A 27,648-nucleotide genomic window follows, 5' to 3' on the forward strand; every position below is an offset into this window, starting at 1 on the left:
GGTGCAACAATAGCTTGGGGGATAACGGACATATAGGTTTGCGATAATAAAAGTGGTACATTAATATAACGCAGCATAGGCAACCAATCAGTGAAGATGCATACGGGCCAAGATCCAATCAGGTGGCAGGAATGAATTCTGACCGAGCTGGACATATATGTTTTAATGTATAAAAATGTAGTGTTTGCTGCACCAATTTGGTGAAGTCTGGCTATGACAGAGCAGATTGTCTCCCCACCAGTGTAATAAAGATGATTGATTATCGATCCGAAAACCTTGTGTCGAGTGTTGGTTTGAAATACTCCACAGCAATTGGCATCACGAACAGGATCCCACATGGATGGGTGGCATGGACGAGTGAAGCTGAGCAAAGCTGTGAGTTATTTTGAAAAACCACGTACAGTTAGGGCAAGGCAACACCGTCTCGTGTCCACCGCCCCCTTTGGAATCAAAGAACTAAAAGATTTGAATCAATAAGTCAAGCGGTCTTGGGGTTCAGGTGAAATACGCAGAACTATAGGCGTGGTATGTGTTGCAAGTAGTGCATTAACTTTGGAGTAAAAGTCTAAAGCGTACCTCTGACAGCTCGAGTTACAAGCAATGCAGAAAGTTTAAGCATACCTCTGACAACTCCAGTTGCAAGTAGTGCTAAGCATACATCTGACAACAAATTACCCGAACAAAATTGTTGCAAGTATGGACTCACCCTGCGAGAGTAAATAAGGGAGCTACCTCTGACAACTGCGGTTGCAAGTACCGTCTCACACTGTGAGAGTAAAGCAAGGATGGTACCTCTGACAACTGCGGTTGCGAGAGTAAAGGATGGGACATACCGCTGACAACAATTAACCATGGAAAGTGAAAAACTCGAGGGGGCTTGGTGGGGTCGCTGATACACTGTTTAATGGACAAAAATAAAAGATGCAATGACAAAATTGTTAATAACGATTGGCAACCGAACGTCCCACCGGCCAAACAAAGAGAATGGTGGGCTAAAGAAACAAAATTAAAGGAAGAAAGGGCCATCATTTTAGTGGCTCATGCATATTATGAGTTGAGCAGCTGTGCTCGAGTTTGGACCAAAAACGGGTGCCAAAATTGTACCCAAGTACCCATAATGGCAACAGCTCCTGTAGCGCCATCTGAGGTGAAAAGAGTAGAGGAGGACAGGATAGACTGGGATGCGCTGAGCCGAAAAGTTGCTGAACATGACCCCGACTATAATGATGGGGAAATCTCGCCCCCATATGACGACATAAAAGTGGCACCTATTAAGGTGGAATTTATTCCGGTCACCCCGGTGGTGCCTATACTTGTAGGGGCACCCCCAGGCACCGTAGCGATCCCAGCAGTACCAGTTCAGGTATAAATCACTTATGTATCTTTCTCCACAGGAGATAAATTAAAGTTGCTTCAAATTCTGCCGGAACTAAAGCTCCGACAGAGTATTGCCATATTCTGGCAGAAACTAAGAGAAATGAGAATATGTCACAACTTCCACAACCGGGATGTTGATGGACTAGGGAGGGCAAAAATGAGCGAAGATATGTTGGGTCAATTACCTCAACAATATAGGGAGGGGACATGGTGTCAAGATGTAGCCCCTGTAAACCAGCAATGAGATGTGGATTATACAGCTTTTAGGACCGCTGTTACACAAGTTTTAGGATTAGTACCAGTAAACTGGGGACTAGTCATGGGAATTAGTCAGGGGAAAGGGGTGTCAACCCATGATTATGGAGAACGGAAGTGGACTAGTTTTGTAGCCCACTCCAGTATAATAGCACCACAACGAGACAATTTGGCATTTTTGAAAATGTACAAGGGCTGAGTCGTGCCCATCAGGCCATAGTACAAATTGGATTGGTCACCATACAGACGTTTGATGAATTGATCAGAAGGGCGACTGAGGTAGACAACCAGCAGAAAGTTAAGGTGGCTGCCTTGGAGGAACAGATAGCTGCAGTAAAGGAGATGGAAGTCTGTATAAAATGCAATAGGCTTGGGCACAAGAGTTATCATTGCACATTAACTAGGAAAGACACAGGACGGAGATGTAAAAACTGTAATAAACCTGGACACGAACAGCGAGACTCTTGGTCCAAGGGAGGGGGGAAGGAAGGTCAAGGCTCAAGACAACAAGAGGCAGCGTGTAGCGAGCAGATAACGGGCGAGGCCAATATGAATAAGATTCAATTGATCGAACTAATCAAAACCCTGTCACAGTCCCGCTAGGTGTCATCGGCCCTCGGTACAGGCACCGATCCCCGTCTGGAGCTAACAGCACTGTTATGGGGCCAGCAGTGCTATATGTTAGTTGACACAGGGGCATCAGTGTCTATAACCAATTTGGACCTCCCACACACACAAACCTCAAAACCTCTATAATGATACAAGGAGTGGGCGGGAAGAGCAATCGCGCTTACAAGAACGGGACACAATTATTGGAACTAGGAGGAATTTTTCTCCCATTCCAGTTATGGGCATGTGATAACCCAGAGGGAACAATCTTAGGAGTGGATAAAACAAGTGAACTGGACCATGTGACAGATGTATGAAATAAGACAGTATTACGAAAGCGCGTAATTGATGATAAATTTGAAGCCAGGATTATGGCCAGTTATATGGTAAAGATCGGTAGTAAAGGGATTGGGAACAATACGGAATATGGGGAGTCCTATGCCAGGTGGTGGAAGGAGTATGGGTCACCTCTAAATAGGACTGTGGACTAACTACAATTAACCCTATCATGATACCCGGACCGGAGCACAAGGCGCATAGACAATACCCAATAAAACCAGCAGCCAAAGAGGCCGTATTCAGGATAATAACCGAGTTACTGAAACAGGGAGTGTTAAAAGAAACCACAGCAACCACAAACTCGCCAATTTGGCCGGTAGGTAAACCAGACAGATCAGAACTAGTGACTCTCACGGAAGCATTGAAATTGGCAAAAGGAAAACGAGTAAATATATACACAGACAGTAGATATGCGTTTGGGGTAGTGAATGATTATATGATAGCGTGGAACATGAGAGGATATGTAACCTCCGGAGGAGGAGAAATACAGCATGAGGAAGTAGTGAGAGACCTAGTAGAAGCGGTAAAAGGAGCAGAAGAGGGAGCAGTGATTAAAATAAAGGCACACCGCAAGTTAGTGAGTGAGCAACAAAAAGGAAATATGCTAGCTGATCAGGCAGCAAAAACAGCAGCGGACACAGAGATCCCTACACCAATAGCTGCAGGTAGAATAACAGCAGAGGAAGTGAACATTAAAAGAATCCAAGTGGAGACCGAAATGGAGGAGCAGGAGCAGTGGATCAAGAGAGGCGCAGCCAAAGGTAGAGATGGAATATGGAAAAAGGATCACAGGGGAACTTGTTGAAAATGTACCATGAGCCAGACCATGGGGGGCAGAATGGCATGATAGGTAGGCTAAGTATAGACTGGTGGTGGAGTGGAGTGGGAAAAGATGTGGCAAGATACTGCAGACGCTGCATCATCTGTGGAAAACACAACCCAGGTAGGCCCATAAAGGCTAGAATAGCCCACCAGCCACGGTACAAAGGCCCCTGGGAAAACCTCCAATTAAACTTTACTGGAACCCTACCTAACAGTAGAGGGAAGAAACACTGTTTAGTGATCATAGACCAGTTTAAAAGGTGGGTGGAAGCATTCCCTACTGTAGTGCTCAGACTGTGGCCCGAATATTTGCATACGACGTGATACCGAGATGGGGATCCTGTTACAAATAGGTTCAGATCAAGGTACCCACTTTACGGGAAAGGTAATGAAAGAAACTTGTAAGTTACTGGGAGTAAGACAGAAGTTGCATGTCCCCTACCATCTGCAAAGCTCAGGCATGGTAGAGCGAATGGACAGAACCCTGAAAAAAGCCTTAAGCAAGGCCATAGCCGAAACTGGACAGGGGTGGGTGGATGTCCTTCCGTGTATCCTGATGAGGCTGAGAGCCAACTCAAACAGGATGACCGGACTGACACCATATGAACTCATGAGTGGACAAGCAATGTGTCTGCCGGAAGTATTAGCATCTGGTAGTGAGGGACTAGGACCATTAAATGATAAAATTATGAAATACATACAAACATTGGATAATCAATTGAAGGAGCTCTAACAAGAAGTTAAAGAACAACAAGACATCAGGGATAAAAATACACAAAAGTAGGGGTCCTCGGAGCCCCTACCCAAGGTGGGTGAGCAGGTAGTTATTAAGATATTGCCAGAGAGATCGGGAGTCTCACCTAGATGGACCAGAACATTTGAGGTTATCATGACCAGCGATATGTGCGCATGTATACATATGAGGGGAAAGGATAGATGGAAACATTGGACACAACTAAACCGGTACAACAATAACGCATCTGATCTTAAGTCCCACAGAAACAATGGAATAAACACCGGAGATGAGCTACCTCTGCTGACAGCCAGACCTCTGTTTAAATTACAGATAGACATGGATCCCGTAAGATGGATTGTCATAACTACCCTGATGACAGCATTTATAAGTACAAATAACGGGCTGGAAGAAATGGACTGCAGGTTAAGATCCCATAATGGCGACTTCATGGAGGCTTCATCATATCACACAGTTAGGAGTGTGAAAAACAAGGAAAATGATGTTACAGGTGTAACGGTACCTGAGTGAACTTGGATCAACAACCATGCGGACCCTGTAGAATGAAAAAATGCCAGCAATATGGTAGAATGTAATAGACACTGGCAGGTGTTGGCTCAATTAGGGGGAGCATATGTCCTGAGCTGCGCAGAAAATGGTATAAGATGGACTATTGTACACGGCATTACAACACCTCAACCAACAACAACAAGGACCACACCACAAAGGTTGACCCTAGAAGCAACAACACCCCCAATCACATCAATACCTGAAGAACGGAGGTGTCCGAAATGGACGCCTTGGCCTGAAAATGGACTGGTGATATTCACTGAGGGAAAACAATTGTATGATAGTGTGAGACACGAAATTGTACCGGTACTAATGAACTTAACCATGTTACAATGGCCAGGATATTCTGAAAGGTTTACTAAAACTGGAAAATTCTATGCATATATGATAAAGAATGTAATTAACCAAGCTGCTGATGTGACAGGGGCTACTGACTTTAGGGGACATGCTGCATTTCACCAAAGGATTAAGAGGCGCTGAGTAACCGATATACCCATGGGAATAAACACAGAAATCACACAGTGCAGATAGAGGCCATTTCGGCCCATCGAGCCTGCACCGACACATATCCCACCCGATCCCCGCAACCCCTACACCAACACATATCCCACCCTATCCCCGTGTATTTAATTCCCCTAACACTAAGGGTCAATTTATCACAGCCAATACAACCTAACCCACATATCTTTGGACTGTGGGAGGAAATCGAAGCACCTGGAGTAAACCCACGCAAACACAGGGAGAATGTGCAAACTCCACACAGACAGTCGCCCGAGGCTGGATTCGAACCCGGGTCCACTGGCGCTGTGAGGTAATAGTGCTAACCACTATGCCACCGTGCTGCCCATACGGGGACAGCATTCATTAATGCCCTAGATATACAAGGTGTCCAAAGTAGTGTGGAACGAATACAAAGGGTAATACAACAGATTTTAGAGAAGGAAACTGGTTTGGTTCGACAAGGATTAGAGTTGGGAGGACATACGATAAGGAAGTTACTCAAGGGAATCAAGGTTACAGAGGAACATGCTAGCATTATCAACAATCCAAACCATAGAGATGAGGAACAGGCAAAAGACGGGGTAGGAAGAGGCTTGTGTTAAGCCTATGGCCAATGGATCACTGGACAGTTAAACATAATCTGGCACAGATACAGCGAGGCGAGGTACCAGACTGGATTAACAGCCCACAGCTCTGTGGCCTGAGCCAGAATTCAGGCCCTCTGACTGCTTGTACTCTCAAAGGGATGACCAGAGTATATCCAGTGATACGAAAATGTAAAGCAGAAGTGACAGCAATGATAGGCATCGTACTCCTGATGCCAGTGGTGGGACTAGACATGGCTCCATACCCACAGTACCAGTTAACAAACATAGGCATAGTGAGGGGTGAGACATACCTCCAATACTATTCAATTGATACCTATGCCATCAGGAAGAATGATACTATGAGAGGAGTCTCCCTAAACGGATGCCACAGGAAAGGCACGCTTACGATGTGCCCACATCCAGTAGGAGAAGGCCATTTGGATGAGTGCGCCTATAATAAGACAGAGAGTGTGTGTTGGACTTATCACATGTTGATCACCATCACACCCGCTCGGGATATAAAGGTGAAGGGGAGTATTGTACAGCCACCACAGAGGCTGAGTACCAATATAGTAACCTTGTATGTGCAATCACAATGCCTAACTTCTGATTTACGCCAAAGATCCCTGTCACAATTGGACACACCAGATTGGTGTATGTACATTCAAGGGAGGAGATAAAGCTAAATGTGCCAGATAGTCTAAAGAAAGCGTTGGTCAATTATGAAGTACCAGAAGGGACCGCAATACCCCACCTGCAAGAGGATCTGCAAGAATTGAAAGAGGATTTAAGTAAGATGGTGAAACAATACATAGTGCTGCAAAGGGACCTTGGGGGATTAGAAAGGGTCATAGAGATAGAGCTACAGGAGTTCCCGTGGTATGAGAAGCTGTGGGATTGGGGAATGAATGTCAACTTACACCCATGGATCCGCATCATTTCCCATATATAATAGTGATAGTACAGTTAGTCATGGCTATATGATGGGGAATAGCAGCATGCATCGCTTGTAACAAGAAACGGACCAACAAAGAGCTAAAGCGAAGCGGAAAGTGCTGGAAAAAACAAGTTTGCTCTAGACATGATGGGTATGCAGGGCCTCCCGAGCCAGCGCCTGATCACCACATGGGGCAGGAGGCACAGCAATGCTTATACATGTTGTTTAACTTGGGTAGTGGCCAAGTACCAAAAGGGGGGATTGCAGTGGGGAATGAGTTAAACTGACATCGCTGGCAGCTTCACTGAATGGTGTAATAAAGAGAATAATCTAATAGGTCTTTGCAGTAGTAAGCTTTTTCTAAATTGCTGAACTGGCAGTTGAGATAACCTAAGCAGTAGTTGTAGAACTGCTTACTTTGTCACTAAGAGACAATTTCAAATAGTCGGAGGGGGAAACCATAAGAGGCCTAGAGGATGTAAGCTCTGTTCTGGCAGGAAAGTAAAACAATGAGTTGGAAGTAAAGAGGCCTCGAGAGGCAGGAAAGGAGGACAATGAGTCAGAAGTGCAATGTTGATGAGACCCCATCTGGCATAAACAAAGGTCATAGGTGCAACAACAGCTTGGGGGATAATGGACATGTACTTTTTCGATAATAAAGGCAGTACTTTAATATAACGCAGTATAGGCAACCAATCAGTGAATATGTATACGGGCCAAGGGCCAATCAGGTGGTAGGAATGAATTTTGAATGAGCTGGACATATATGTTGTAATGTATAAAAATGTAGGGCTTGCTGTACCAATTTGGAGAAGTCTGGCTAAGACAGAGCAGATTGTCTCCCCACTGGTGTAATAAAGACAACTTGATTATCGATCCACAAACCTTGTGTCAAGTGTTGGTTTAAAATACTCCACAACACTTCTATAGTTATTAATGACATAAAATTCCTATATCCACGTTTGCCGATGATGCAAAGGCTGGTGGTATGGTAAGTCGTGTAGAAAGCAGCATATAATTACAAAGATATATTGATAGATTAAGTGAATGGGCGAAACAGTGGCTGATGGATTTCAACGCAGGTAATATATCGCCATTCATTTTAGACCTAAAAACTAGATCCGAGTAATAATTACATGGTGCAGAGCTCGGAACAGTGGAGTTCCAAAGGGGCTTCGGGTCCATGTACACAGACCACTGAAATGTAGCAGTAAGGTACAAAAATAATCAAAAAAATAGAATATAAAGGAGAGGAAGTTATTCTGCAGCTATACAGAGACCTGGTTAGACCACATCTGGCGTTCTGTGTACAGTTCTGGGCACCGCCCGATAAAAGGATAGATTGACATCGGAGAAAGTGCAGTGCACATTCACCAGAACGTTACCAGCGCTCCAATGATTAAAATATGAGCAGAGATTACATAAACTGGGCTTGTACTTCCTGGAATATAGAAGGTTGTGGGGATTTGATTGAGGTTTTTAAGATTTTGAAATGAATTGATAAGCTAGATAGAGAGAAACGTTTTTTCACCGTTGGTGGCGGAGTCTAGGACAAGGGGACATAATCGTAAAATCAGAGGCAGGCCATTCGGGAAAGAAGTTAGGAAACATATGTTCATGCGAAGGCTGGTAGCAGTGTGGAACACTCTCCCACACAATAGCAGTATATCCCAGCTCAACTAATAATGTAAATCTGAGATCGGTACGTTTTTGCTACACATGCATTAAAATGATCTGGAGCCAAAGCAGCTGGATGGAGTTAAGACACAGCTCAGACAGAGGTTCAGTGAATGGCGAACAGGCTCAATGGCCTCCTCCGGTTCCTATGTTCAGTACACCAATTGTAAATGAAGAAACGCTGTCTTGAAGGGTGAATTATAAATATGGCACCATCCTTTGCAGAGATCATAAGCGTTTTCATACCAAAAATAGCTATAGGTTTTACTTTCTACCATCGTTGCCTGAGCATCTACCAGGCGTGGGGTTCGAACACTAGTGGACACACAACCCATTGGATTTTAAGTCCAACGCCTTAACCACTCGGCCACGCTGGCAATAGAAGCTCAGCTGTGCAGTGCTTGAAAATTCGACAAATCCCTTGCTGACTAAGTTTAGTTTTCAGCGCAGAGCAAACTACGCATCAGCATAATCTGAAAATGTGAGAGGATAAAGGCATTTTCTAAAACTACAGACGGTGAAAAGCTGAACTGCAAAAGCACAGCAGCTGGACAAGTAACGCATTGAGCTGACCGTTCGTAACTAGACAAGAAACCCCTCGGCTTTTAGCCCACAGAACATGTAACCCTCCCGTCAACACTGAAAACCTTTGAAGGAAGAATGTTAAAATGCAGGTCAAACACCCAGGATCAGCACGCTCTAAACGGAGCCAGCGCCTAAAGGGTTATATTATAAGGTGCAGAGTAAAATGATGTGGGGGAGCGATGGGGAGAGTGACCGAGAGAAAGTAATAGCTGGAGGGATAAACAGAGACCCAATTAGAAAAGCTTACAGAAAGTGACTGAGACTGAGTGAGACATACAGAGAGACTGACAGATGGTAAGAACGACAGAAACAGAGAGAAATAAAGTGAATCATAGAGCGAGAAAAAGAGAAACATCACATTAAAGGTGAGAAAGTCGCTGCCGGCTCGGACGAGAATTAAAGCCGTGACCTGAGGTTTACCGGTGGAAACACAAGCTCACTGAGGGAGAGCATTGTCGCATCATAGAACCATAGAATGACGCACTTTCCCCACAGCCCTGCACATTGTTCGTCATCAGGTATTTATCCAATTCCCTGCTGAAAGTGACTATTGGATCAGCGATCGGATCTGCTTCCAACAACAGTTTAGACAGTGAATTCCAGATCATAACTACCCTCTGAGTAATGAAACAATCTCCTCGTCTGAGTAATAAAACAATCTCAACTCACCTCACGTTCTTTTGCCAATGTAATTAATAATTTAAAGCTCAGGTCGATAGTTTTCTGTTAGACAAGATAGGGATTGATTAGAAGTCAAAGCAGGTGGATGAAGTTAAGATCCAGGTCAGACATGATCTCACTGAATGCCGGAACAGGCTCGAAGGGTTAAATGGGCCACTCCTGTTCCTATTATCTGTCAATCGGCGGAGCGCCTGCTGTAAATGTAGGAACGCTGCCTGGAAATGTGAGATATAAATATTAAAACTTCCTGTCCAATGGTTACAATTCTCGGACGAATTATCACATCCACCGGCAGCAGTGCTCGAAACCACACGAACTGAAGTACACTCGATCTTTAACAGGAATCCTTCAACCGCCCTGCTGATTTAAACAGCGACGTGCAGTTGCACACAATTCAACAAATTACTTTCACATCAACATACCAACCCATTGATAATGCCAGTGATTTGAAAGCTGCTGTGGAAAAAAATAACAGTTACTTACCAGTTTCCTGGTCCTCACCGTCTCCCTTTCACTGTGGGCGTCCAATCCCTCTACACCTCCATCAGCCACCAGGACGGCAGGAGGGCCCTCCGCTTCTTCCCTGAACGGAGGCCAACACAGTCACCATCCACCAGCCCCTCCTCCGCCTGGCTGCCCTTGTATTGAAAATACATTGGACTAATTCTCCTTTGAATCCATTCACTTCAACCAAATAAGCCCAGCTGCTCCCATAGCTAACTTGGCGACACTTCCTCCCACCTTGATTCCTGTAAGGGCTCTATTCCTTTTTCTCAGTTTCTCCATCTCCATCGGATCTCTTCTGATGATGCCACCTTCCGATATGTTTTACTTTTCCCTCAACCAAGGACTCCCCTCCACCATGGTGGACAGGACTCTCGACTGTTCCATTTCCCGCACTTCTGCTCTCACCCATTCCTCTTCCTCTCAGAAGCACGATAGGATTTCCCTTGTCCTCACCTTTCACCCCACCAGCCTTCACATTCAATGGATCATCCTTCGCCATTTCCACCACCTCCAGCATGATCCCATCACCAAACACATCTTCCCCTCCCGTCCCCTTTCCGCAGTCGGAAGAGACCGCTCCCTCTGCGACACTCTGGTCCACTCATCTATCACCCGACCACCCCTTCCCCTTCCCACGACACCTTCCCGTGCAAGCGCAGGAGCTGTAACACCGGCCCTTTTCCCTCCTCCATTCTCACTGTCCAGGGACCCAAACACAACTTCCAGGTGCAACAAAAATTTACTTTTCTTCTTGCAATTTAGTAAACTGTAATTGCTGCAGACTCCGCTACATTGGGGAGACCACACAGAGATTGGCTTTGCGGAACACCTCAATTCATTTTTGAAAGTTCCTTTTAATATGCTTGGATCTCCCATGTTGATATAATAATGCAAACCTAAGTGAAAGGACGCTGGGATAGTTGGACCAGTGAATCATCTTAAAGGATTCTAACATAAATCATCCTAAATCATGCTAACATTTCCCCCCTTTAGACCCATAATTTGAGCAATCACTCTGAGCCAAATAACTTTCTTTCTGTCTTTACCGTTGATCTGCTTGGAGTTTACAGTCGATTACTGTTACATTGATGTCAGCACACCGAACATGTCTGCACGGCTCCAACGGTTCCTTTGGCATTATTTCATTGATTGATAATTATTCCCGAGTTCCCCCGCACTCCAGGCTTGGGAGAGCTCTCTGTTGACCCGGCTCCTTGTTTTTCGTCTTCAATTGTGTAAGGGCTTGTCGAAGCAATGCGTACACGATGATGACCAGGACCAGTAGACGGCATTGGAAAATAATTAACAGTTGTGAAATAATTCTTAACAACGGGTGTATCGAGATGTTATTGACCTGTTCCCACCGTGATTTCCTTCCCACCCCCTCTATCTCTGTTAGCAGGTTTTCATTGTCCTGGTGCAGTTGGTGCAGGTGTTTTACTGAGATCTCGGTTCGTTTTCTAACCTATTTTAGTTTTAGTGTGTGTCGGGTGGCGGAGGGGCGTCCAGCGGATATCCAAATCTAATCAATAATCAGTGTCTGAGAGCGTATCACCGTGCACCGTGCATCATGCTTGGTCACTGGTATCAGGATCTTATGAAGTATCTTGGTGACCTGGGTCGGTTCAAAGCAGAAAGAGGAGTGGGTGACAGGGCAGGTGAGGGGTCTGTATTCACAGAGGCTGCGGCCATAGTGACAAAATGGCGCCCCTGTGCGACACAACTAGCATTAGTTTATCTCTGGTGCCAGCTTGTTCCAGAGAAGGTGCAATTTGGAGTTTCTTAATTCCAAACAAAACACCCATGATGTTTAATGAACTTCTCTCAGGTGATATCAACACATCCTTTGATTAAAGAACATTCTGCCATGTCTGGCGCTGTCCTTCCTTCATTTACTTGAACCATGTATGGTGGGAAGGGCTGATATTCATGATGCAATTTCTCCTCCAATATCCGAACTGATTCTACTGACCATACTTTTATGGCTCCATGGGTCGCTTTTATTGTCAGGGCAGGAATGCTCACTCCCCGACCCTTCAGTTTACCATGGCACGGGTGAGACGTTGCCCAAACTCTGCCCAACCTCCTGAGTTCACAATGGAAAGTGTGATGTCGACACATTCCATTCTGCCAGCTGTTTATTTGTCACAAAGTTGGGGATTAGGTTGTTCTTGATATCACCCCATCCCGGGTGTATTGGGGGAAAGAAGGAATACCCCATACATGCTACAAGCAACTCCCTTTGAGGTGTCACTTTAGCCTGAGCATCCCCTTGGATGGTGGACTAATTTGGCCCTGCAGTTTATGTTCATTGGACACTCGGCCCGTCACTGAGAACAACACCTGTCTAATCTCCCTTCCCTGGCCCTTGAACATCTGGTTCTCCTTTAACAACATTCCTTCAAGCTGCCGTTGCATCTTTTCCTCAATTTCAGCCAAGGAATCAATGTCCATCATATTGCACCTGGCAGTGCCCCCCAGCTCAATACCCAACCACTGCTCCCCCCACGGCTACAATACCCAACCATTGGCCCCCCGGTTCCAATACCCAACCATTGCTCCCACCACAGCTGCAATACCCAACAATTGCCCCCCCAGCTCCAATACTCAACCATTGCTCCCACCACAGCTGCAATACCCAACCATTGCACCTCAGCTCCAATACCCAACCACTGCTCCCAGCACAGCTCCAATACCCAATCACTGCTACCACCACAGCTACAATGCCCAACCATTGCTCCCACCACAGCTACAATACCCAACCAATGCCCACCAGCTCCAATACCCAACCACTGCTCCCACCACAGCTACATTACCCAACCATTGCCCCCCGGCTCCAATACCCAACCATTGCCCCCGGCTCCAATACCTAACCACTGCTCCCACCACAGCTACAATACCAAACCATTGCCCCCCCGGCTCCAATACCCAACCATTGCTCCCACCACAGCTACAATACCCAACCATTGCCCACTAGATCCAATACCCAACCACTGCTCCCACCACAGCTACAATACCCAACCATTACCCCCCGGCTTCAATACCCAACCACTGCTCCCACCACAGCTACAATACTCAACAAGTGCCCCCCCAGCTCCAATGCCCAACCATTGCCCCCGGCTCCAATACATACACACTGCTCCCACCACAGCTACCATACTCAACCACTGACCCCCGGATCCAATACACAAACACAGCTCCACCCACAGCTACAAAACGCAAACATTGTCCCCGGCTCCAATACACAACCATTGCCCCCGGTTCCAATGCTCAACCATTGCCCCCCGGATCCAATACACAAACATAGCTCCCCCCACAGCAACAATTCCAAACCATTGCCCCAGCTCCAATGCCCAACCATTGCCCCCAGCTCCAATAACCAACCATTGCCCCTCGTCTCCAATACTCCACCAATCCCCCACTGCACCACGCCCGGCCCTCGGCTCCAACACTCAAACTTTCACCCACTGCACCACCCTTGCACCCCCAGCTCCAGTACCCAAGCATTCAACCACTGCCCCCCGGTGCCAATACCCAACCATTCACCACTGCCCCCTCAGCTCTGTAATGATATCAGCAAATAGTGATGATATTTGTCTGTGTTTGATTACTTATGCCTTACAGCATATTTGTCTGTGTTTTTGATTACTTGTGCCTGACCAGCAGTGGTCATGTGAGAGACAAGCAGTCCAGAGGAGTTTTACTTTCAGTTTCATTCTAGATGCATCACAGCATAGTGTGCTCTGTAAAAAGCTGTAGAAAGTCTTGAACAAGACTTTAGATTAAACAACATTCTCTTTCAGAAATGAGTCTTTATTGAACCCAAAAATAGAAATCAAAACATGATGTCAGAAGTGGCTGAAAGAGAAAAAATCTGAAGTTAGCAACTCGATGGGACAGTGAAAGGAATTGTGGCAAGTAAGCGAAATCAGCTCTCCACATATTAGCAAGCCAGAAGAGAACATCGTTGCTTACCATTAGAGAATAGCTAACGAAGTGAAAAAATGGAAGGTTTACATCCACCGGCGACGCTTCAATTAACAGGTAATGTGGCTGAAAATTGGAGAAGGTTCAAACAACGTTTAGAGTTGTATTTAGCGGCAATCGGAGCTGACAAGAAAAGTAATAAACAGAAATCGTCACTGTACTTGCATGTCGTGGGTGATGAAGCGCTGGAGGTGTATAATAACTTCACATTCGCTGTTGATGGAGACAAAATGAAGCTAGATAAAATAATGGAACAGTTTGAGGCCTGCTGCATGCCTAAACGCAACGTGACCTTTGAGAGGCACAAATTTTTCACATGTGTACAGAAAATCGGCGAGACTATTGATCAGTATGTGACTGAACTGAGAAACCGGAGCAAATCGTGTGAATTTGGGGGACTCACAGACTCGCTGATAAAAGACAGCCTGGTGTGTGGTATTCGAGATAATGGTCTAAGGGAAAGACGGCTAAGAGAGCAAGATCTAGACCTGGGAAAAGCCATAGCACTGTGTAGGGTTACAGAGACTGTGAAGTTGCAGGCAAAGGAGCTGTTCAGTGACAGTAGCTGCAACGTGGATGCAGTGAGAAAGAACGGATACAAACCGTTTAACAAAGAGAGCGCCAATGTGAAAAAAGAGACGTGGCCAGCAAACGAAAATGAAAGGGACAATCGGAAATCATGTAGTCGATGCAGTACACAGCATCCACCAAGAAAGTGTCCAGCATATGGTAAAACATGCAATAGATGCAACAAAAACAACCATTATGCCCGTTGCTGTAAGAACCAAGCGCAACAAAGCAAGGTCCGTACAGTAGATGAAAGCAAGATACAGGAATTCAATGTAGATGTTGTGTCTGAAAACAAAAAAGAAGAAAGAGACTGGATGTTGACACTAAAAGTGAATGACATACACATTCCATTTAAATTGGATACTGGAGCACAAGTTAATGTGATATCAGAGACCGATTTTAAGAGAATTAGACCCAAACCAAAGTTACATGGAATACAAGTAAAAGTGACCGGATACACAGGTACTGATATACTAGTGAAAGGAAAATGCATTGTCAAAGTAACACACAAGGACAGAGAGCACACGCTAGCATTAATCGTGGTGCCAAAGGATGTGCAAGCCATACTAGGGTTAAAAGCCTGTGAGAGACTGAACCTGGTAAAGAGAGTCCTCGTTGTGGAAAGTGAAAGAGAGACAGTCTATGATGAACTGAATGTTGCGTACACACCGGGAAAGCTGATGTATACAGCAGACACGTTGTCCAGAGCTGTTGACCCAGGAGAGCCCGCAAAAACAGTGAAAAGACTGAAGTACAAGGCAAAAGACAGTGGAACTGACTTCGGCCAGAGCATGCTTGTATACCGCACAATGCCACTTGAGTGTGGTATGTCACCAGCCCAACTCCTGATGGGACGTCGGCTAAGGTCAAACCTACCCATCCCGGAGAACCTCCTGAAAACAAAAGAGGGGGTGAAAGTGAGGAAGTTCAAAGAACAACCTGATCACACAGCTGAGAACCAATCATCTGAGGCAACAACTCAGATTCAAGGACAATCAATCAGAAAATCCTCAAGACACCTGAAGCCTCCTGAGAGACTCATTGAGTAAATTTAAGGACTATTGTTAAAGAAGGAAGTAATGTTATCTTATTCTTTCTTCAAGTTCTAGTGTATTGACATATTTCATGTGAACACACAAAGCAAGGGTAAAAAACCTTGATCATGATAATGATAATGTAAGTTCATTAAATGTTGTTAGTTAAAAGTAAAATACTTCCGTTTTAAGAAAGGGAGATGTAATGATATCAGCAAATAGTGATGATATTTGTCTGTGTTAGATTACTTATGCCTTACAGCATATTTGTCTGTGTTTTTGATTACTTGTGCCTGACCAGCAGAGGTCATGTGAGAGACAAGCATTCCAGAGGAGTTTTACTTTCAGTTTCATTCTAGATGCATCACAGCATAGTGTGTTCTGTAAATAGCTGTAGAAAGTCTGGAACAAGACTTTAGATTAAACAACATTCTCTTTCAGAAATGAGTCTTTATTGAACCCAAAAAAAGAAATCAAAACAAGCTCCAGTACCCAGCCATGCACCCACTGCCCCCCGGCTCCAGTACCCAACCATTCACCCACTGCTCCCCGGCTCCAGTACTCAACCATTCACCCACTGCCCCCCGGCTCCAGTACCCAGCCATTCACCCACGCCCCCTCAACTCCAGTACCCAGCCATTCACCCACTGCCCCCCGGCTCCAGTACCCAACCATTCGCCCACTGCCCCAGCAGCTCCAGTACCCAGACATACACCCACTGCCCCCTCGGCTCCAGTACCCAACCATTCGCCCACTGCCCCAGCAGCTCCATTACCCAGACATACACCCACTGCCCCCTCGGCCCCTGCTGCTGACCCTCTTCCCCCTCACTCTGACCCCATTTACCTGCTGCTGTCGCTCTTCCCCCTCACTCTGACCCCATTTACCTGCTGCTGACCCTCCTACCCCTCACACTGACCCCATTTACCTGCTGCTGACTTTCTTCCCCCTCTCTCTGACCCCATTTACCTGCTGCTGACCCTCCTCCCCCTCACTCTGACCCCATTTACCTGCTGCTGACACTCTTCCCCCCTCTCTGACCCCATTTACCTGCTGTTGACCCTCTTTCCCCCTCTCTTTTACCCAATTTACTTGCTGCTGACCCTCTTTCCCCCTCTCATTTACCCCATTTACCTGCTGCTGACCCTCTTCCCGCTCTCTCTGGCCCATGTTATCTGCTGTTGACCCTCTTCCCCACTCTCTTTTACCCCATTTATCTGCTTCTGACGCTCTTCCCGCTCTCTCTGGCCCCAGTTATCTGCTGATGACCCTCTTCCCCCCTCTGCTTGACACCATTTACCTGCTGCTGACCCTCTTTCCCGTCTCTCTGACCCCATTTACCTGCTGCTGACACTCTTCCCCCCTCTCTGACCCATTTACCTGCCGTTGACCCTCTTTACCCCTCTCTTTTACCCCATTTACCTGCTGCTGACCCTCTTTCCCGTCTCTCTGAACCCATTTACCCGCTGTTGACACTCTTTCCACCTCTCTGACCCCATTTACCTGCTGTTGACTCTCTTTCCCCCCTCTCTTTTACCCCATTTACCTGCTGCTGACCCTCTTTCCCGTCTCTCTGAACCCATTTACCCGCTGTTGACACTCTTTCCCCCTCTCTGACCCCATTTACCTGCTGTTGACCATCTTTCCCCCTCTCTTTTACCACATTTACCTGTCGCTGACTCTCTTTCCCCCCTCTCTTTTACCCCATTTACCTGCTGCTGACCCCCTTTCCCCCTCTCTTTTACCCCATTTACCTGCTGCTGACCCTCTTTCCCCCTCTCTTTTACCCCATTTACCTGCTGCTGACCCTCTTTCCCCCCTCTCTCTGACCCCATTTACCTGCTGCTGACCCTCTTCCCCCTCTCTGACCACATTTACCTGCTGCTGACCCTCTTGCCCCCTCTCTCGGACCCCATTTACCTGCTGTTGACCCTCTTCCCCCTCTCCCTAATCCCATTTCCCTGTCATGACCCTCATTCCCCTTGTGGCTGACCCCATTATCCTCTCTCTGACCTCCCATTCTCTACTCTCCCCATCCTCCGACCCCCATTGCCCCTCTCATTACATGAGGCCACAATCTGTCCCACCAACCCAATTCTCCTATCTTCCTTTCTTCCCCTTACTCCCGAGGCCCTCACTGATTATATATAGGCCTTGGAGTGGGTGGAGTGCAGAATCACCTGAAATTTACCTGAGCTAAAAGGGTTAAATTACGAGGACATGTTGCAAAAATATGGCATCCATTCCCTTGAGTAAAGGAGATTGAGTGCTGACCTGTAAGAGGTGCTTAAAATGTCTAATGATTCAGTAGGTAGATACCGGGAAACAATTCCGTCTGGTGCAAGAATCATGAACAAGGGGACTTATTGTCGAACTCGCTACCACAATCATTAGCTGAGTCGAGTTGCACAGATGTATTTAAGGGGAAGCTAGATAAACACATGAGGGTGAAATGACTAGAAGGCCACGGTGATGGGGTGAGAGGAGACTGGTAGAGCAGAAACACCAGCATGGGCCAGTTGGGCCGAATGGCCTGCTTCTCTGCTGTATATATGTAATTCTATGCAATAAGCTTAACATTAGATTTATGTCATTCAGGAGCAATACCAAGATGCACTTTGTCACACGATGGCTGGTGGGAATTTGAAACTCTAACCCACAAAAAGCTGCGCATGCTCCGGATTATTTGGAGCTTTCATGGCTGTGATCGATACATTTTTGTTAGCTGAGGATATGAAGGGATAAGCAGCAAAGCCGCGGAAATGGAGCTGAGCTGCAGATCAGCAATGATCAAATTGAATGGCGGAGCAGGCCCGAGATGCTGAATGACCTACTCCTGGTCTGAATGCACCTGTGTTCCACGGCCTGACCTTCGATAATACCACTGGAAAGATCAAAGTGGAACTACCGGGAATGGGATAATAATAGAAAATAATGAACTGAGCAGAAACTCTAAACACCACCGCAACCTACAGAATCCTGGGGGATGGAGATTTCCACAGCGATTCTGCTCTAAATGTGGCCCAACCTATTTCAATATTGTATAGTACCCCATACCTAGATTATCCCTCTAAAGGAACAGGGCTCTGCCTTAACCTGTAACCTTTATAGAATGTGGATTTCAGTGAAATCCTGGATTTTTCGAGCCCCTGTCCATGGTTTTATTTTTCTACTTGAGATTTTAGATTTAATTTATTGCAGGTGTTGGTGCAAAGCCCGAACTCTCCCGTCCTAAAGACATAAATCACTCATTCAATTGCCAGTCTAAACTCCCACATTCAAAGGGCTGAGTTTGGAGGGCCGGGGGCGGTGTAAACACTGAAAGATGTTTGAGGATTGGGGGAATTCTGTTGCTGCATCGACAGGACTGAGCCGTGTGACGTCACAGAGGGGACCCTGAAGCTGCTTCTGTTGAAGGTGTTGCAGCGATGCGGTCAGAGCCCGGCTTTCAGTACATTGACAGAGAGAAATGTGAGCAAAATATCATTCCAATCTTTGGGCGGTTTCATTTCAAAACACTTGTGATATCAATTTGTATCTAATTAGTGCAGCACAAACATGACAGTGTAGGGAGTTGACACGCTGCCCAAATGACTGGAAGTAATGTCCATACTCCTGATGCTTCCTGATCCCACGGGAAGTGTCCCTCAATTATAAATGGTTTTCTCTTAATCCCTCATCTCACAGACTCAGTTGAGCCCTGTGTCCAGTGCCAAGAGTCACCATCACTTCTCAGACAGAATGAGAGTTCCCTTAACTGCATATCCATTTACCATCTTACCGCCAGTTATACAGGCAGCAATGATTTACTATCCGATTATAGCAGCCATTGGAATCCCCGGTAAGTGATTCTCTTCCATTACTAAAGTTGTGAATCAGGGTTAACTCTGTTCCTGCTCCTATCTCGGTAAGTGTCCTTTTCTCACTGTTTTTCACAAGTCAATTGAAAGGCAGAAATTCAGTGACTGTATTTCCCGCTGTACCTCGTTCATTGACTGTTCATTTATTACCTTTTTAAGTTTCTTTAAACCCCATAAAAACTGCAGATTATTTTCTGCATTTAATGTCTTTCCAATGATTCCGTTTTAATTGAGACCTCGTGCAATGTGTGATTCCATGGAATATTTTAATTCCATTGTTTCCATGCCCCGCCAGATTTTCTCTCCTCCACTTTTTCCGGCTACATTCGTTAATATCTGACAATGTCTATATCTTACTGAACATTCACTGTGTTGTAAAATGCTCCAGTTTCTCCCCCTCTGACTCCCGCTGGGGACCGATCGACTGATGGCATCTCCTGGACATATACCTGGGAATCCAGACAGTCAGGACTGGGATTTGTTCAGTCTCATTAATCAGAATCTTCCCACTCTTCTCGGTCTGTTTCCAGCAAAGTGCTGGATATTGTTCCTGCTGATCACAATCCATGCCGAGGCTGGGTTTGTGCTCCATGCAGAGACACAGACTCTCCCCCTGATCTTCTCCCCTGACCGGTCACCAGCCTGTTCTCAGACTCCTCTTCACCCACCGGGCGGGCACTGTGCTGCCTTCAGCCGGTGGGGGGCAGCTCATTCCTGTCACATCCCTTCCAGCAGCTCAGACCGGGAATCCAATGCACTGAGAGTGCGATTGAAACAAAGCAGCGGCGCTCTGTGGAACTGTCCTGGCTTTGTCCCCATTTGAAAAATCCGTTTCAGCTTCCATCACCCGCATTTTACCCAGAGCGCCGATCAGAAGCCGGGTTCTGTTCCCTTTATACAAACCGGACACTTTTATTGTTCAGATCATACACTTGCATGTTGATATAACACCAGCTGAACTCTCAGCAAGCCTAGTCGCCCGGTCAAACCGCTGCTCACTACCAAGTTATATTAAGTTCCCTTCTGATCCTTACAGTTAGAAGATATTTGTAAAGACAGTTAACCAACCTGTCCCGATATACCTTCATCACCTCTTCCTCCATCAACCTATCCATTCTACTCTGAAACTGAGCATAGCTTCTGCCTCAACCACTAACCCTGGAACTGAATTCCACCGCCTCCCAACTCTCTTTGTAAAGATGTTTCTCCCGCTCCCTTTTCCAATGTTCCGAATGTCTTCTGTTCAATCTTGTATCTATGACGCCTCGTTCTTGACCCCATCATTTGCTGGAATCAGTCTGTTTCTATCTACCTTCTCCCGTCCTTGCAACATTTTAAACACTTTGATCATATCGCCCTGTAATCTGTGTCTGTGTTACATTCCTCTAGCTCAGATTCATAGTTTAGTGTGACTGAGCCCTGGGTATGAAACCGGTGTATTTTAACTCCGACATTACAAGGAATCAAATTCTCCCCTTCAGCCGGGAAACTGAAATCTCACATTCAGTGGAATGAGCTCCCAACACCCGCTGCTACTAAAAGTTCCAGGTTGTTTTTTGAACCAATGTGATCGGCATCAAACTCCAATATTTCTACTATTGGTTTTAAAACTCTGCCAGGTCTGTTTAAAGATGTTACTCAGTAAGGACATAGTGAAGTGAGTTGTCTCACTGTCCCACTGACTCTCACAAATCTCAGGGACAATGCAGCCTAATGCTCTCATTGGAAGCTTCGCTCCTGTATTAATAAGTCTTTCTCTGAATATTACAGCTCACAGGGTCCATTGTGGCTCGGTGTCCTGCACCAAGAGTCCCCATCATTTCTCAGAGATAAATAAAGTGGAATGTATTGTATATCTATTTGCCATGTTCCCGTTCTACAAGCGGTATTTGGTGTTCCCGCTAACTGATTCTGAACTTACTGACTTTGTGAATCAGGGTTTATGTGTGTCACTGGTCTTTGTACATGTCCGATATCTTTTCTGTTCCTCCTGAATAATTTATTTTGCTTTTTCCAAATCAATGTCAGAATTTAATTGAATATCACATCCTCCCTGTCCGCCATCTTCCTTGAGTGATATGTTCATTGAGTTCATAATGCACTTATAATGTCCAGCAAAAGCTCCAATTGTTATCTTCATTCAATGTCCTGTCAGCGGGTGTAATTTTAACTGTAAATATCGTCAGCACACGATGCAATGGAATCTTGGTCCCCATATTCTCAAGTTGAAATACAGTATCAGTTATTTCCCTGCTTCAGATAAGGTTTCACACAGAAATTGTTAACAAAGGTGAGATTGCACAGTATTGGAGGTAACCTTGTGAGACGGGTCAGTAGTTGCTTGCGAGGAAGGAGACAAAAAGTAGGAATAAATGTTGATGGGATTTTGTTTTTTTCACAAGGGTGTTTAAAATCGAAAGTGAGCAAGTGATGCTTCAGTTATATCGAACCTTGGTCAGACCCCATCTGGAGCACGAGTTCAGTTTTGGACACCGCATCACAGGAAACATGTATTAGTCTTGGAGGGAGTTCAGCGCAGGTTCACCAGAATTACACCGGGGCTTAAAGGGTTAAATTGTGAGGACAGATTGCATAAACTTAGTTTGTATTCCTTGTGTTTAGAATGTTGAGGGGTGTTATATTCGAGTTATTTAAAATGATAAAGAGATTCGATAAGGTTGATGCAGAGAAACTGTTTCCTTGGTGGAGATTGGAGGACGAGGGGACATGATCTTAAAATGAGAGTTATGCCATTTAGGAGGGAAATCAGGAAACACTTTCTCACACAAAGGGCAGTGGAAATCTGGAACTCGTTTTCCCAAAAGCCCGTCAATGCTCGGTCAATTGAAATTTTAAGACTGTGATGGATATAACTTTTTATGGTATGAGTATCAAGGGATATGGAACCAAGACAGGTAAATGGAGTTAAGGTGCAGATCAGCCAGGGTCTAACGTGATGTCGGAAAAGGCTTGTGGGGCTGAATAACCTCCTCCTGTGTCCCTGTGTAACTGTGCATCAAGCTCCCAATTCATCGTCATTTCTGCATGGGAGTTCCATTAATCGCGTGTCCATTTCCAGTGTAACTGGTATAAGTGATTTCTGAAGTTATCCTTGCCGCCCGTGGAGTTCCCGGTGAGGCATTGTAACTGGTTATTGATTGTATAAGTCCGTGTCTCTTTGTATTACTGCTCTCCTTGCGGGTCTGCTCAGTTGCTGCGTTTGTCCGGAGGTGATTATTCTACAGATTACGGGTCAGTTTCAGAAATTCTGGGAATATCACGCCCTAACTGTCCTCCCTCTTCCTTTTGCGATATGCTTATTGATATTATAATGTTCTGTGCTTTAATGGTTATATTCGGGACATTGCACGGAGAGTGAGCCCGGAGACTGAAGGAACGGAGAGCTGGGGAAATAGAAACATTACGGCACAGCAGTAAAGATATTTTTATTTTTAACTGACGACATTGGTGGTTGGATTCTCAGAGTGGTGGATATTCTTTTCTTCATATTCCGTCATTGCACTTGGAAATAGAAACAAGTGTAATTGACGGCAATCGTTGTGTAACCAGATCGTTTGTTATTTAAGTGTCACCACTGTTTAAAGTGTGACTCTAAGTAAGGCGGGACTATAATTAATAAACCATTGAAACACTGATCCAATTGTTGAATCAATTAATGGTTTAGTGCATGATAAATGTGGCGAATAATTTTAGCAATTTTGTATAATGCTGCATATTTTAGATAAATAAATTACTGAAATGGTTTGACTCATTACAAAATATTGGTAACATTGGGAAAAAATTATCCCGTCACATTTGGTGCATAGTAACTCAGTCCAAACCTTAGAAGTGCCGCCCTAACAGCCCTGTGGGAGCAACTTCACCACATGGACTGCAGCAGTTCAAGCAGAAGGTCCACCTCAACCTGCTCAGGGTCACTGGACAGCACCTCATATCTCTTATCTCTGATTCGGGGGGAGTATCTTTACAATATATTTCTGTATCCATGGAGATCCCCCCAGCTGCTTAACTATTTAAAAATTATACACGCCTAAAATCATGTCATATCATTTCCACCTAAGTGTCTCTTGGCTAAAGTCGGTTCTGCAGGAAGGCAGTGAATTATTTCTACTTCACCTACCTTATCTTGCAAAGGCTTCTCCTTCTGCAGAGTTGTCTCTGATATATATAGTTCTAGTTTTTCTCTCTCTCTGTCTCTCAATCTCAATTTTTCTTTCTCCCTCTCTCTCCCCTCTCCCTTTCACTGACTCTCTCTTTTAGTCTCTCCCTATCTCGTTCTATCCGTCTCTCATTCTCTCTCTCTCCCACACACTCTTTCTCTCTCTTATTCTGTACCAATTAACCCATGACGCTTCTTTCCATGTCAAGCTGACAACCTGCCATTCGACACATTATCCTGAGTGAAACTCTGATATTGTTGATTGTTTATTCCGAATGCTCAGTTGTATATATTTCCCATGTCTGCTAGGATGTAATTTTGGAAAATCTTACAGGCCAGGGTGACAGATTCTCAATATTGCTCGTGTGTCGGATTAATTTTACAGATGGATTCGTCCAATTCAGAGGTACATCCTTCCCACTCAAACTTTCTGAAGCTGAATCTCGGCAGGTACTTTGTTGTCATGGGTTGGACAGCAGCCGCTATTGTCACTTGCACTGGTCTTTGCTGCAAGCTCGGGATCGCCGCCATCACCTCCCTCTGAAGTTTCATCCATTGTCAGAGGTGACAAAAGCGAGGTCGGGAGTGTGCTCGTCTTACATCATGTACTTTGGAAGGTTCAATTATTCCTGGATCACAGAACAAGGTCATCTTAAATAAAATGCTGGAAAAACTCAGCAAGTCAGGCAACATCCGTGGAGAGAAATTTGAGTTGACGTTTCGGGTTTGATCCTTCTTCAAAACTGGAGAGAAAAGGAACTAGATCGAAGGCAGGGCTGCGATCGGACAAAAGAATAAAAGAACCAAAAGAAGTAAAAGAGATTAGAAGCTAGACGAGATGGTAATAGGCTGTGATTGGGTGTAAAGTGTACTAGCAGGGCAAAAGATAGCTGCCAGGTGTGAGAGAGAAACAAAAGGAAAGGGGGGGGGGAAAGGAAAGGAGTGGAAAAATATAAGTGAAAATGAAATAGGGGCCGAGGTTATGATCTGAAATTGTTGAACTCGATATTGAGACCGGAAGGCTGCAGACTGCCTAATCGGAAGATGAGGTGCTGTTCCTCGAGTTTACGTTGAGCTTCCGTGGAACAGTACAAGAGGCCAAGGACGGTGAGGTCCGAGTGGGAATGGAGCGGTGAATTGAAATGACAGGCGACCGGAAGCTCGGGGTCACCCTTACGGACTGAACGGAGGTGTTCCGCAAAGCGGTCACCCAATCTGCGTTTGGTCTACCCAATGTAGAGGAGACCGCATCGTGAGCAGCGAATACAGTATACTAGATTGCGAGAAGTACAAGTAAATCGCTGTTTCACCTGGAAGGGGTGTTTGGGGCCCTGGACAGTGGGGAGGGGGGAGGTATAGGGGCAGGTGTTACATCTCCTCCGCTTGCACGGGAAGGTGCCAGGCGAAGGGGAAGGGCTGCTCACATCTGACCTACTGAACTGTTCAAGGCACCGATGTCAGGACCTGGGGTTTCCAGCGAGGGGAAGTCGGTTGATCAGGTGAACTGTCCATCTGACTTTTTCCTGTTCTAACGAAGGGTCATCGACCTGAGACGTTAAATGTGTTTCTCTCTCTGCAGATGCTGCCTGACCTGCTGAGTATTTCCAGCATTTTCTCTTTTAATTTCAGATTTCCAGCATCTGCAGTATTTTGCTTTTGTTGAAATGTCCATCTGGTGGTTTGTAAACAGAAACTGGTCGAGTTGACCCACAACAAGTCGCTTTGTAACATGGTGTTTGACATTTGTCTTTTCAACAGTTTTTAGTCATTCCCCCCAGTCTGAGAATCCAACCTGACAAATACGAGCCTGTTCTGACCCCCGCCTGGTATCTGCTCCCCTCTCCTGCCCACGGATCCGAACCCCCCAATGATCTCACCATCGGTGCTCCCCGTTTAGCATTTACCACATTTCGGGCCGGCATCATTCTCACTGCTCCTCAACTGTCATTTATCTCCCAATTTATAACTGACCATTCAGTACTTATTTTCAATCACTTTTCTTTCATTTTGTTTTCATTCGTTCTTCCGTCAATGAACTGCTACTTGTTGCTATTAATTATAACTCATTATCTGGCTGTCCATTTGCTCGTACAATTTAACGTCCGGTAATTTACTCAGAACTCGTCGGGATTCCTTGCACTTCTGATGAAGCTGTGATGGTGGAAGAGGAGCAGCTCTGAGGAAATTCCCAGAGAATCCATGTTGTTCATGTTTTAATCTTTGCTGCAGGCGTTTATTTTCACTTATTTACTGCAGACTCTCTTATACTGAACATTGCAATTTTATGTTAAAATTGTTATCAACTGCACAATCCTAGCAGCGGTAACGAGTTCAGTTCCCATTCCCAGATCCTGCAGTAAAGTACATTTCACATCAAATACTGTGAAACTGGCTCCCTTGCTGTAATCTGAAGGCTGATTCCCTGTTTCTGTCTGTTTCCCATTTACAGCGAACGTGATGACGATTGTGATCCTGTCCCGGGGAAAGTGCGGTCTCTCCAGGTGTATCACCCGCTACCTGGTGGCCATGGCGGCGGCGGATCTACTGGTCATTATCACTGATGTGATACTGGTTCGGATTAATGATTATTATTTCCCAACTACCTTCCTGTTCATCACACCTGTGTGTTCTTTCCACGCTGTCCTGGTTCATGTAGTCACAGATATTTCTGTCTGGTTAACAGTCGCTTTTACTTTTGATCGTTTTATTACCATTTGTTGCCAGAAGCTGAGGACTAAATATTGCACCGAGAAAACTGCAGCCGTGGTCATAGCAACCGTGTGTCTGCTGTTCTGTTTGAAAAACATTCCCTGGTACTTTGCAGTTGAACCCTACTTTACAATCGACAACGTACCCTGGGCCTGTAATACAAAACTAGAGTATTACACTGTAACTGCGTGGGTAGTATTTAGCTGGATTCAGCGCTGTTTCACCCCACTGCTCCCAATATTCCTGATGCTGCTGCTCAATGCTCTGACTGTTGGACACATTTTGGTGGCCAGTAGAGTCCGCAGGAGGCTGAGGAGCAGCAAGAATGATGCGAATCACAATGATCCGGAGATGGAGAACCGAAGGAAATCCATTATCTTACTCTTCACCATATCCGGCAACTTCCTGCTGCTCTGGATGACGTACGTGATATATTTCTTATTAGTGCGAATTACAAACCATTATTATTCAACAGGTTTCAATGACCCGATGCTTATCGCAGATTGGACCAGCTTTATGCTCCTGCTATTGAGCTGCTGCACAAACACGTGTATTTATGCAGTAACACAGACTAAATTCAGAGAGGAGCTGAAGATTGGGATGAAATATCCACTGAGAATAATATTTAAATTAGTTAAGCAACGAAAAGTTCGGAGGAATTCCCAGCATTAGACCTGCATTGCATCTCATATCCCATCCTGTGTTCTTGCATCTTTTACCGGAACCCCAACAGGCTCCATCTCTGCCCCAGGCTTCTCCAGATATAACGCTGGCCTCTATCTGACAAGGCCCGCGTGTTTCCATGTAAGAGTCAGTGAGCAAGGTAGAAGAGCTAGCATTATGTGGATGGTAAGGTTATAAAAGCGATAGGTGTTTAATTGGATTAAATCAAACTCTGGACACAAAGAAATACAAGACCCAGCATTGAGGTTTAGGCTGATGTGAGAATGGGATGTTGGTTGCTGGATGAGCGTCAGAACACGTGGGTTACACCAGTTGAGTGTGAAAGGAGAATAAGCCCGTCTGTAATTAATATTTAAATAATATAAGGACATGAACAATAACTGTGGTGGCTTATGTGTGTGCATTGCCTGGAGAACAATAAACAGATCATTAAAACAATCAGCC

General features: G+C 45.4%; 1 protein-coding gene and 1 pseudogene across 1 annotated transcript; one reads left to right on the forward strand and one right to left on the reverse strand.

The window, feature by feature from the left end:
* The window catches only part of LOC147094447 (uncharacterized), a 440,563-nt pseudogene that overhangs the window by 265,579 nt on the left and 147,336 nt on the right, over positions 1–27,648 (reverse strand).
* On the forward strand, positions 19,509–27,313 carry LOC147094454 (putative G protein-coupled receptor 139). Its single transcript, XM_085973925.1, has 2 exons — positions 19,509–19,612; positions 26,261–27,313. The coding sequence occupies exons 1-2, from the start codon at positions 19,513–19,515 to the stop codon at positions 27,190–27,192; spliced, it is 1,032 nt and encodes a 343-aa protein (XP_085830051.1). The 5' UTR covers positions 19,509–19,512; the 3' UTR covers positions 27,193–27,313.

This window comes from Somniosus microcephalus, unplaced genomic scaffold, assembly GCF_052327205.1.
Source record: "Somniosus microcephalus isolate GS21.2 unplaced genomic scaffold, FLI_Smic_1.0 unresolved_chr1, whole genome shotgun sequence".
NCBI classification, from domain to species: domain Eukaryota; kingdom Metazoa; phylum Chordata; class Chondrichthyes; order Squaliformes; family Somniosidae; genus Somniosus; species Somniosus microcephalus.